Genomic DNA, 12,970 nt, shown 5'->3' with positions numbered 1-12,970 from the left:
AAACCCGTTGGCCACAGCTAGCCAACCAGGTGGAGGGGGAGATGAGCTTTGGTTAGGCCACCTTTTCTAGGCCTCTCTCCATATGGAGCAAGCAGTGCTGTCCTTGAAAAAGGCTGCTTGGTCATTCAGGATGCTGCCGAACAAGACTGTCGTCTCCTGGGTCAGACTTGAGCGACCAGTGTCCTGAACCACCTGCATGCAGGGTTGGGTCTGCGACTTCCAGTACACCTTATCACCTGCCGTTTCGTCCCTTGCCTGTCGCTACAGGGCTTTGCAAGTGTGGGTAAACGTTTCGAGCAACAGATATATACACACAAAGCACTTAGACACAACACAAAGGGAAGACACTGTGGGGAACACGGAACTGGGGATCAGTACTCCGATCAGGACTTCACACTCGCTTCATAGCTATGCTACATCTCAGTCACACAGAAACACAAACACACATGGGATCTTACACACTCACACTATGGTTCCACTTACCCTTCTCCTGCTTCTTATGGTAGCAGGTCCATCCTGGTTCCCAAAACTTGGGATGCAGCGAAAACCTGGACTCACCCAATCTACGCTCAGGATCGCTAACGGCCGCTCTATCGGTCGGCGAGTCCCCTGCTTGAAAGCCCTACCTACCAAGGGGAACTACGCTGTGCGCCAGACGTCTCTGCGCCCCTTACCAGCAGCCCTGGGCCATGCGTACGCCTTACAGGCCCCCTAAATTTCAAGCATACCGTTTCTCCGCAGCCGGCACAGGTTGTTGTCTGTCCCAACAGTGAGTGGATGAGGAGCAGAGCTCCTCCAGGCAAGCGGCCTGGGGTGCCTAGGATGTCCGCCCCTCAGCCAATCCTTCAGCCGAGCACAGGCCTCCTGGCTGGCTCACCAAATTGATGCGCGGAATGACTCCACAACTCGTTAAAGTTGTAAAGTAGGTATGCTTTTATTCAGCGCTGAGACGCACGGGGATAATTCCTCGAAGTCATGTGTACCTCAGTGTTGTTTCCCTCTACATTTATAAGATTGCACCATACGCCTATACATATTCATGTCCTATCCTTGCTTTATATTACAATGAGCTAGAAGGTCCTTTGCGCCTGCGCAGTGCCCCCTCTGGTCATGGGCAGGGGTCTCAAGATGAAGTAAAGGAGTCTTACTCTTCTTGAGCTTTTCACCTTTTAGTCCTCATGTACAGCCTTAGGGTTTGGTCCCAGCCGTAAACTATTTGCTTCTCCCCCTTAACAGTAGATTCAGGTGTCTGCTTTTCCTTATCAATAGCTGCTTATCAGTAGAATCAGGCATCTGCTTTTCCTTGTCAATAGAACCAGGTGTCTGCTTTTCCTTATCAATAGTTAGTGTCTTTGTTCTGCTTAGTAGGCATGATAGGTACAGATAATACCTTTGCTTAAGCAAGGGAATTCCTCTAACCCCCTTGTACAACCCCCCTGTACATTAGTCAACCCTCTGCATCAGCAGGGCTGGGGGAACAGTTGGACTTTATGATCTTGAAGTTCTTTTCCAACCTGCTTGATTCTAAGAGTAGTGACAGATAAATCTAGGGTAAGATACGTGTTCCTAAGATTAGAGAGGGAGCTGGAAGAAATAGTGGTGTCTTAGTTTCTTTACTGAATGTAAAAGTCTTTCAACTTCCACATACATGTTCACCCTTTGTTGTGAGCATCCTTTGAAGTCTGGCCTGCAGGCATCAGGGTAAGCCTGCAGTCTTCAGCTGGCAAACTTCCCTGACAACAGAGCCGCATGCCAGTGTTCAGGTAGGTGAATGATCTGTTCCTTGGTGGACACAGGATTTGCTGGTGTACAAGATGCTTTCTGCTATTCCACTGGAGTGGCTTCTCTAGGTAGAGGGCACTGTCAAATCTTGGCCTGCTGGCTGGCTTTCAGGTGTCCTAGGCTTATTGCCAACTTTGATATTGGCAATGAATGTGAAGGTCCTTACGAGAGCTCAGAGCTGCCTGTGCTTGTGTCAAGCTTGCTGACCTATGTTCCTCTACAAGGCACCAAAATGGAATTGTATTAGCTCTGCATATGGGCTTTTCCTATTTTTTCTCCCCTCCATCTTAAATCTTTTGTTATTCCCCCCCATCTATTTACCACATTCTTATATTTCATTTAGCTCTGACCTTCCTTTTCTTGTTCAGAGACTTTTGGTCACCTGAAAACACTTCTCCCTTCTGTCTCTGCAAATACTTGAGGTAAATGAAACAGCTTGCTCCTATTGCAGTTGCTGTAGGCCAAAGACAAGCACTGTTTGGATTGCCTGATGGCTAGTGTTAAGTACTTACCTCATCCTGTGTACTTTAGCTGTTTGTCCTTATGGATTTGCTCTGACATGACAAGCTGATGGGTGGTGAAGGGAAGGATAGGCTGCATCCCTGCGGGGGAGTGCACGTGCAGTCATATGTTAGTATTTCTGCATGTCTGGTGCTCTCTGGAGACTGCTGCTGCCCATGATGGTATGACTATCAAGACAGCACAGGAATAGATGTCCCTAGTCTGAGCAGGTTGCAGAACAGTGAGCTATATTGTTCTTGTGACACAAGTGCTGGACTCTAGAGAAGGTAGTAAAGCAAGGATTCTAAAAATAAGTTACAGGTATTGCAATTCTGATAAAGACTAATGCTGTTTCATGTTTGTGTATACGAGCCTGTGTGTTTCTGAAATGTGAATGCAAGGTGAAGTGCAGATATTTGAAAGTAGTACATTGAGATTGAAGTGCTCCCAAGAGAAGTTCAATAGATTCTGTTATCTGGTCTGAGAGGCCAGTCAATCCAATAGGAAAATCTGTAAGTCTCTTATATCAGGAACTAGAATCAGAACTTTATCACAAGCTTTGTACTTTGTTACTTGCTTCAGCCTTAAAATTGACCATTGTACTTTTTTAACACTTGGGGGGTACAATAAATCATATACTGATGCAGGGAATGAATTTGTGGTGGTGGAATCTGCTTTCATTTTTCCAAAATAAACCACCTGGAACAGAGGTAGACTTATGAAATATTCCTTTACTATAATTTTTATTACTTTGGGGGATGGGGTGGAGACATCTGTCAAATCATAAATTATTCTAGTTATGATGACTGTTGAAACAACCTTCCTGCAGAATGAAAACACAGGAGTTGTGTTCTACCCTGACTGTGGAGAATAATGCTGGCTGGTCTGAGGAGGAAAAAAATCTCAACCTTGTGCTTGTATGCAACTATTTTCAGAGTTACAGTTAAGGCCCACCAAAATGCTGAGCTTCAGTATTGTTTGTGACTATGGATAGCTTTAACCCAGGTGGTATGAGACATCGAGTCCCCAGCTCTGAATCCACATTATTTAATTTGAAGTCAAATCTTACCTGAGCCTTCTCTGCCTGTTGCAGCTTGCTCAGTCTGAAGAGGGCATTGTGCAGCATCCTCTGCTCAGGGGTTCAGTTTTGTGCACAATTCTTAATGCTTTTTCTTCTTGGAAGAGTTCTGCAGTTCTCACATGTCATACTTTATATAAGGTTGGCTTTTTACTTTTAACAGTATTTTATTTGTCCCTTTAAAATTTATAGCCAAAGACTGCCTCTGATATTGCTAAGCTGTGTGAAGTGACTAAACAAGCTCAGTAAGGAATGATACTTCTGTACCTCCTCCTGCCTGTGGGATTTGTGGTCTTTGACAAACAGGAATATACATGTCACAATCTCTTTGCTTTCCTTCCTTTCCAAGAAACTGGTATGATTGTGTTGTGGTTTAAGCCCACCCGGTAGCTCAGCACTATGCAGCTGCTCACTCAATTCCCTCCCCCCACTCCCGGAGGGATGGGGAAGAGAACTGAAAGCCTATAAGTCCCATGGGTTAAGAGCAGTCCAGTAACTAAAGTATAATCTAAAACCACTACTGCTACCACCACTAATAATAATAAGGGAAATAACAAGGGGAGCTAAAAGGGGAAAGGAAAATCAACAATAAACAGAAGTGATATACAGTATAATTGCTCAACATTTGTTGACTGATACCCAGCCTGACCTGAACAGCGATCTGGGCCTTCTGGGTAACTCCTCCCAGTCCATATACTGGACATGATGTGCTGTGGTATGGAATACCCCTTTGTCTACTTTAGGTCAGGTGTCCTGTCTCTGCTTCCTCCTAGCTTGTTGTGCCCCTCCTCACTGGCAGAGCATGAGACTGAAATGGCCTTGATTGGAATAAGCATTACTGAGCAACGGCTAAAAACATTGGTGTGTTATCAGCATTGTTCTCAGGCTAAAGTATAAAACACAGCACTGTGCCAGCTACTAAGAAGGAGAAAAATAACTGTTACAGCTGAACCCAGGACAAGTTGTCTCACTTCAGGCAGCATTATGTGATTGCCTTGGTTTCCAGTGCTCATAGGCTCATAGTCATAGTGGAGACTCTCATTCTCAAATCCTGTTTCTGAATGTGATGGCATTACAATGCTGCTGTTGAGCCCATTGCTTTCAGTTAGGCTGTTTGTCCCTCTGTGGGGTTTGTGCAGTTGTTGAACCTCCACTGGATGGTGTGTGGCATTCATTCTCTTGTTTTTACAGCAGGAAGGTAGAATGGAAGGTGAGGCAGTTGAAGCTATCGTGGAGGAGTCGGAAACTTTTATTAAAGGAAAAGAGAGAAAAACCTATCAAAGACGCCGTGAAGGTGGGCAGGAGGACGATGGCTGTCACATACCACCAGACCAAGCAGATGGGGGTGAAGTAGTGCAGGATGTTAACAGTGGTATGCAGATGGTGATGATGGAGCAGCTGGATCCAGCTCTTCTTCAAATGAAGACTGAAGTAATGGAAGGCGCAGTGCCTCAGGAAACGGAACCTACGGTGGATGACACACAGATCATTACACTTCAGGTTGTTAATATGGAAGAGCAGCCTATAAACCTTGGTGAGCTTCAACTGGTCCAAGTACCTGTACCAGTGACTGTACCTGTTGCCACCACATCTGTGGAAGAACTTCAGGGAGCTTATGAAAATGAAGCCTCCAAAGGAGGCCTGCAAGAGGGAGAGCCCATGATATGTCACACCCTCCCTTTACCAGAAGGCTTCCAAGTAGTGAAAGTGGGTGCAAATGGTGAGGTGGAAACACTGGAACAAGGTGAACTTCAGCCACAGGAAGATCCTAATTGGCAAAAAGATCCAGACTATCAGCCACCAGCCAAAAAAACAAAGAAAAACAAGAAGAGTAAGCTTCGGTACACTGAGGAAGGCAAAGATGTGGATGTCTCTGTGTATGACTTTGAAGAGGAGCAGCAGGAGGGTTTGTTGTCTGAGGTCAATGCAGAAAAGGTGGTGGGCAATATGAAGCCACCTAAACCAACAAAAATTAAAAAGAAAGGTAAGCTCCCCATCTAACAAGTGGATTTTGAAAATGCATTTGTTATGGTGGGACCTTGCAGTATGACTGAAGTGACTGAGTAGGTCCAAGTGGGAGGAAAGCAAGCATGCCCAGTGGTGCTTATTCTTTACATAATAACACTCGGCTCTTGTTTCCTGGGCAAACCTCCCATCTCTATCTAGGCTATAGAGGAACTAATTTTCCTCAAGTAGGATGCTGTGGCATTAGTATTCTTATATGACTACAGTTGAAGAGGTTTTTCTCTTCACTGCAATACATATGTGTTTGTGTACACACGATTTGCATCAGAAACCAATGGTATAATTAGGTCTGTGGGGTTTTTCCTAACCAGTTGCTGGGGAAGGTAAGATGGTACAAAATGCAGCAATAGGTATGTTTGACTTTTCTTAAAGCTGTAAGTTAAGGAAGGAACCCTTTTTAGAGTGGAGAAGGAATATTGAATGTTGGCATACTAATGTAAATTGAAACCAAACCAGCCATAGACAGTGATTGTTCTGAAGCATACGCAGTTGATTTTAATGGTACATGTTGGTTCCTTATGGTGGTGACACCTCCAAGAACCTTTCCTTTTCGCTGCTGAACTCTTAGGTTACACAGTAGACCACAGTACTGTCAAGACTAAAGATTATTTCCTTCATGGCTAGGTGTAAAGAAGACATTCCAGTGCGAACTGTGCAGTTACACTTGTCCACGTCGTTCCAACTTGGACCGCCACATGAAAAGCCACACTGATGAAAGACCACATAAGTGCCATCTCTGTGGCAGGGCTTTCCGGACAGTCACATTGCTGAGGAACCACCTAAACACTCACACAGGTACTCTTGCTCTTGCATACCTTGTTTCTGTAGGATCTGCTCTGTTAGAACAAAGAGAGAACCAGGATGGATCCACCATGAATCCAATTCCTTTCATGGAACATGCTAAAAAGGAAGAAACCATAGAATCACAGAATGCCTTGGGATGGAAGGGACCTTAAAGCTCATCCAGTTCCAACCCCCTGCCATGGGCAGGGGCACCTTCCACTAGACCAAGTTTGCTCCAAGCCCCATCCAACCTGGCCTTGAACAGTGCCAAGGATGGGGCATCACAATTTCCTTTGCAGCCTGTGCCAGTGTCTCGTCACTCTCACAGTTAAGAATTTCTTCCTTATATCCAATCTAAATCTCCCCTGTTTAAGTTTGAACCCAACACCCCTTATCCTATTGCTACAGACCCTAATGAAGAGGACCATGCATTGCTGTTTGTTTCTCATACAAATCAAGTTGTTTGCTGCCTGGACACAGGTATAAAACTGTACCTGGGCTTGCTCCAGCATCACCTGTAGTTGTAGAGATGTTCAATTTGTCTTGGGTATTTGTGTTCTGAGCTTTATGTTGCCACTGCTGCTTGCAGAAAACTAAGATAAGAATAAGGAGCTAAACATAAAGGAACTGAAAATAACAAAAAAGGAAAAAAAAAACCCAAGGAATAGGTAATAAACTGGACCAATAAAACTTGTGGCTAGGAACTGTAGCACATTTATGTTGCTCCTTACTAAATTTTCTGGCATAAAACTACAGGTAATTGAACTGTAATTAAACTTCAGTTTGTTATGACCTTATGTCAAGAGAAGTGTGATTCATGTCCCTCATTTTCTCTGTATGCTTATGTCTTATAAATCACCAAGTGAGAGAAAAATAAGGGAGTTTTTCCTCACTGAAAGGGTATCATGCTCTAAGATTTTCAATCCATTACTTAAAATATGGGACAGTTTGGGGTTGGTTTTTTTCCTTTTATCACTAAATCTCAATGTCATTGTCTCCTGGTTTTGCTGCAAATCATTAGGTACTCGCCCTCACAAGTGCCCGGACTGTGACATGGCCTTTGTGACCAGTGGAGAGTTGGTTCGGCATCGCCGCTACAAACATACCCATGAGAAACCATTCAAATGTTCAATGTGTGATTATGCTAGTGTGGAGGTATGTTGGTTGTTACAGCACTGTTACTTCCTTGGAGGCTTTGAAGCTTGTTTACCACCTGTTACTCTGTTCTTAGGCATTTCCTCTTTGATTTGCTTAGAAGGCTCTGAGTAAAAGAACTTATAAATCGGGTCTGTTCTTGAAAGCAAATGGTGAGGTTTCCTCAGTTAATGAGGAAACAGTTTGAGAGCATTTATGCATAGAAATCCTGGTTGATACCCGTTTCCTCCTTGGAGACAGTAGTTGTTGTCATTGTTTCTTATTTGGCCTTTAAGGTGACTGCAGGAATTATATGCTCTGCTGAAGCAGGCAGCTGTCTCTTCCTGCAACTGGGTGTACTTTCAGACTAGAGGTGCCCTTCCACTTGAGAAATGTGCCTTCTGCACATAGTCTGTTTATGTCATTAAGGTGACCGTAGCCAAAGCTAATGAGCCTCAATATTGGTGAAAAGCAGCTTTGCTAATATTGGATGATTGTCACATCTGCTCAAATAAACAATGCTTCCTTGAAAATCATGTTATGCTATGAATGCTTGCCCCTATGCAGTATTGTTCCTTAAGGATAGCTTTTATATTGTGATAGGAAATTTGAGCAAGATGATGAGTAGCATAACTTAAAAAGGGATGTCTGCAGTGGGAGAGCTGGAGTAGGGGCTTTGGGCTTTTTTTCTTACCCACAGTGCGGCTGCAGTGCTGTAATTCGAAGCCTTGTGGTTTGAGTGCTGAATAAATTGCGTTGCAGTGGTTTTCATAGTATGCATTGGTAAAGAATAATCGAGTGGGTCCTTCTGTGAGCTCACACTGCGTTTTGTAGATATAAGTTGGTGATAAAGCAGTGTGGTCAGGCTGGAGTTAGAGAATGTCTTAACATTTGTGTTTATGTTGACCTCTGAGCTGGGTTTGTACTTTCTAAATAAAAGAAAGAGAGGAAAGGAATTCAGTCATTCTGTTGATTGTAGGACTAAATTTTTGTTGTTGTTTTTGGTAGGAAATTGATTTATCATATTCCTCAAAGTAACTGGAGAGGACCCAAGGAAGCATCTGTGGAGAAAAATATCCTGTGCAGGGCACACTGACTCCCTGCAATGTTCCACTGGCTTATGCTTTCCCAGAACACTTTCTTATGTCTCTCCAGGATACTTTGAAATTTTAACATGTCTTCAGATACTGAGATGGTTGGTAACAGTAAGGTGAACACAGGACTTTAAATCAGGTTGCACTGAGTGCGGGGCAAGCATCAAGCAAGGCTGTGAATGAGGTTGGCAGGTGAAGTAGAGTGGGCAAGAGCATGTGACTGCAGTGCGAGAGTGGCATTGAAATGTGTATTTGGTTTAGTGACAAGGTAAAACCAGACTACCTTAAATTCTTGACTGATTTCTGGTATTTTGGTGATTTGACCTGCTCCTCTCTGCTAACTTCAGTCTTGTTCTTGACTTCCAGGTTAGCAAATTGAAACGCCACATCCGTTCTCACACTGGAGAGCGTCCGTTCCAGTGCAGCTTGTGCAGCTATGCCAGCAGGGATACCTACAAACTGAAGAGGCACATGAGGACCCACTCTGGTATTGATGTCCTGGGGTTTTAGTGTCAGTGCTGAGGCTGTGTACAATGTGTGCTAGCACTTAAGCAGTAAAATAAATGCTATTTTGTAGTTTAATATTAAACCTTTATAAAGTTTGCAGCTGAAGAGAATGCGCCATAGTAAAGTAAGCACTAGTAAATTTATAATCTGCACTGAGAAATGAGCTTGGAGGACTCTGATTTCCAGTTTGTGAGGTGATAAAATACAGGCACTTGTGGTAGGAACAGAAGAAACTTCTATTATCAGTGTTCAGCTTCCAGCAGAATATTATAGCCATTTGCAATTTCATGCATGAGTGTATTTGCAAAAGCATCTCATGCATGTTAGTAAAGACCTGAACTTTTCCTTTAGTATACATAAGGATGGTTTTGGCACAGAATGCTACTGAAGTGCCAGATTAACCGTATTGCTAAAATTGGAGGGGTGAGGAGGAAATGCCCTTGCATGTATATATGAGCTTTCAGAACCTCTGCCTCCAAAAAACTCTGATTCCACCTGCTGTCGTCTGGCAGCCTGCATGTAAGTCTTCATGCATTTCTGATAATAAGGGTAATAGTTTAACTAATTTGCTTAAAGACTGAACTTGAGTCTCTTTGCAGAAAGGAGCATGCTGGAGCTAAAACCTCTAGAGAGAGATGCATCATTGAGCTCTTTCTAGAGTTACTATTTCTATCAGCTAGCTGTATGTTCAAAGTTCTGGGATGTTGTTTTGTTTGGGGCTTTTTGGTGAGATTTCTTTAATAAAAGTACTTGTGCTATTTTCTCCTGAAGGAGAGAAGCCATATGAATGTTACATCTGTCATGCTCGCTTCACTCAGAGTGGGACCATGAAGATGCACATTTTGCAGAAGCACACAGAGAATGTGGCCAAATTTCACTGTCCTCACTGTGATACTGTTATAGCAAGAAAGAGTGACTTGGGTATGTATCTCACAGATATTCTCCAGAATTAGAGCTTGCATAACCCAACTGCTGTCTCTTCTAACCTAATACTTGTGGTAACTGTACAATATGAAGAACAGGCTTAGGTGTGTGGCTGGTAATACAACCTTTCAGCTTACAGTAGCTGCTGCAAACTGTAAGAACTTTCAGTTTCTTTTCATTCTTTGAAAATGTAGCATGTTTTCCAAGCATACAGGGCACGCTACTGTTTTCAGCCTATAGATGCAAGGCATTTATTGAACTTGGACTGAGATTACAACTGTATATGGTTTGGGGTCTAAAAAAGCATAAAATCATAGAATGGGTTGGGGTTGGAAGGGATCTTAAAGAACATCTGGTGACCTCCTGCATGTTGAAGGCCATTAAGTTTCATGCAGAGATATTTTCATAAAGCTAAAAGGTTTGAATTAGACCAAACAGTTTAATTTTCCAGGATGTGGAGCTGTGTGCCACAGACAGAGTAGGAGAAACTGAGTTGCCACAAGAGCCCTGAGTCCTTGCAGTAGGAAGGTCTTGATCTAGTGAACAGTACCCAGTGTGATTCCAGCAGGGAAGCTTTCATGTTCTACAAGAAGGTGAAAAATATCATGCCCAGAGAAGCTGTGGAGAAGGAAGAAGACATGATTTGGCAGAACTTTGTCTGTAAACAGAACATGACCCAAGTAATGGGAAGGCAGGTTCCCTTCCAGTATAGGCAAGTGTAACTTGCTACAACAAGAAGCAGTTTGAGAGGATGTCAATCAGTTGATGTCAGGAGCAATTGAGCTGACTTACAACAGGGGAAAACTGATGCTAGGTATGAATTTTTCTTCTAATAATGCTTTAATCTACCCTATACTACCTTGTGTAGCTGTGGTATGCTCTTAGCTGGAGGATCTGAAATAAATTACTAAAACCCCTGTTGGGGATTATCTGCTGGTATCCCTGTTGCCTTCTAGCCCTGTCACTCTGACTTCTAATCCTGCAGGATATAATTTTTTCCCCTGCTGTATTACCTGGCCTCTGGCTGTATCCAGGCAATTTTGATTACTCTTAAGCATAGACAAGGCCCTTAGTGACATAGTTTAGTGGTGGCCTTGGCAGTGCTGGGTTAGCGGTTGGACTTGATGATCTTAAAGGTCTTTTCCAACTTAGTTGTTTCTATGATTCTATAACAGTCCACAAGACTCTAGTTAGACAATCGTATGTTATCAAATGCAAGTATTTCATACTAGCACAGATTGTGACTAATAAATCTAGAATCCTGTGGAAAACCTTGATGGAGTTTTCCTGCAAGCCCTTTCTGTCTAGAAATTGTTCTTGTTGCTTTTAATTACAAGTCTTTTAGGTCTTTAGTTGCATCCTAAATTAACTATTTCACTTTCTTGGCTTGAGCTCAAAAGAATGTGGAGGGAAGGTCTCCAAGGGAACTTCAGGCTAATCTTTCATGCTTAGAAAGCCATGGTGGTTAAAGCCTCTGATTCTTTTGCTCCCAGGTGTCCACTTGCGAAAGCAGCATTCCTACATCGAGCAGGGCAAGAAGTGTCGCTACTGTGATGCCGTGTTCCACGAGCGATATGCCCTCATACAGCATCAGAAGTCTCACAAGAATGAGAAGCGCTTCAAGTGTGACCAGTGTGATTATGCATGCAGACAGGTAAGCTGTTGGGACTGGTGTTGGAACAGGAGCTGAAAGTAGGAGGTGGAGATCTTGGCTGTTAAGTTTAACCAGCTGTCAAGATCAAATTAGTGCTCTAAACCTTTTGAAGGGTGTGAAGGGAAAGTTCAGTGGCCTTTGCTTCTAGGTGTAGTGCTCCCCTGTAGAGAGATGTCTCCTAAGCTACAATCTCGATGTTCCTGTTGAAAAAGCGATTAGAGTCCATCCAGGATGGAAGTAGCTAGGACTGAATATGCCATCAATCAAGATGTTCTCACGTTGCTGTAGAATCATCCTTTTCTTGATATTAAGGAAAAAGTTTTGGCTTCCTTTTAGCTGAAAACTTGCTCTTCTGTATCCATGTCTTGTGTTCTCAAGCTGCTTCTCCCATCTTGCTTGTCCCTGTCAGGAGCGGCATATGGTCATGCACAAACGGACCCATACTGGAGAAAAGCCTTATGCCTGTAGCCATTGTGATAAAACCTTCCGTCAGAAACAGCTGCTCGATATGCACTTCAAACGATACCATGATCCCAACTTTGTCCCTGCTGCCTTTGTCTGTTCCAAGTGTGGCAAAACATTCACTCGCAGGGTAAGGGAATACATGAATTGTGGGTGGAATTGGGGTGGAAAGAGGCTTTTAGCCAAGGGGAGTGGAACATGGTTACCCAAAAGGAAAGGTGGGTGAGGTACAGGGCATAGTATTAATCTTTTTAATAAAGCATTTCTTTCTGAGAGGAAAAGATATGGGGAGACCTGGTATAATACAGAATTAGTACTAGCGCTTATTCAATTTGACATCATAAGCAATGGGAAAATGTAACTTTTATTCATAAAAGTTAATGAAATTAAATTTACCCCAAAACATGGTACCAGGAATGTGTTTGAAAATACAGAGTTGGAATATCTGATCTTGAAATCAATGCATGTTGTATTTTTTTGTTGTGTGTTTAATCTTCTGCTGAGTAGAACACAATGGCCAGACATGCTGATAACTGCTCTGGCCTAGATGGTGGGGAAGGAGAGAATGGAGGAGAAACAAAGAAGGGCAAACGTGGCCGAAAGAGAAAGATGCGGTCTAAGAAAGAAGACTCCTCTGACAGTGGTAAGAAACAGCTCAGTACACTGAGAACTACAGGCATGCGATTCACTTAGTTTGCCTGTTCTGCAGGTTGGCTCTGGCTCTTGAAAGGCTTTTATCTAGTTGGCAAGCAGAAAATGATAGTACATGGCCAAGTATGGAGGGTACCATGAAGGTGGTGAGACACTGGAGAATGCATTGCCCCTGGCAGTGTTCAGTGCCAGGCTGGATGGGGCTTGGAGCAACTTTGTCTACTGGAAGGTGTCTCTGCCTGTGGCAGAGGGTTGGAACTGGATGAGCTTAGGCTCCTTTCCAGCCCAAACCATTCTATGGTCCTGAGAGGTGGTCCTTAAACTCACTAAGAAAAGCTGCCTGGAGGTTGATGGCTGGGATCCTGCGCAGGATGG

General features: G+C 43.4%; 1 protein-coding gene across 1 annotated transcript in view; it reads left to right on the top strand.

Moving 5' to 3' along the window:
• Nucleotides 1-4,440: 4,440 nt before the first annotated feature.
• Nucleotides 4,441-12,970, top strand: part of LOC133217868 (transcriptional repressor CTCF-like) — a 30,884-nt gene continuing 22,354 nt past the window's right edge. The window contains exons 1-8 of the mRNA XM_061363670.1: nucleotides 4,441-5,345; nucleotides 6,011-6,181; nucleotides 7,191-7,324; nucleotides 8,764-8,884; nucleotides 9,676-9,825; nucleotides 11,322-11,482; nucleotides 11,892-12,074; nucleotides 12,452-12,587. Coding sequence (XP_061219654.1) covers nucleotides 4,565-5,345; nucleotides 6,011-6,181; nucleotides 7,191-7,324; nucleotides 8,764-8,884; nucleotides 9,676-9,825; nucleotides 11,322-11,482; nucleotides 11,892-12,074; nucleotides 12,452-12,587 — 1,837 coding nt within the window. The 5' untranslated portion in view covers nucleotides 4,441-4,564. The remainder of the gene's footprint in view (nucleotides 5,346-6,010; nucleotides 6,182-7,190; nucleotides 7,325-8,763; nucleotides 8,885-9,675; nucleotides 9,826-11,321; nucleotides 11,483-11,891; nucleotides 12,075-12,451; nucleotides 12,588-12,970) is intronic.

Source organism: Neopsephotus bourkii, unplaced genomic scaffold, assembly GCF_033783945.1.
Source record: "Neopsephotus bourkii isolate Nb327-2 ecotype Australia unplaced genomic scaffold, CSIRO-AGI_Nbou_v1 NB_1156, whole genome shotgun sequence".
Classification (NCBI taxonomy): Eukaryota; Metazoa; Chordata; class Aves; order Psittaciformes; family Psittacidae; genus Neopsephotus; species Neopsephotus bourkii.
Note: the sequence above shows the minus strand (reverse complement) of the source record. Positions and strands in the feature narration are given on the sequence as shown.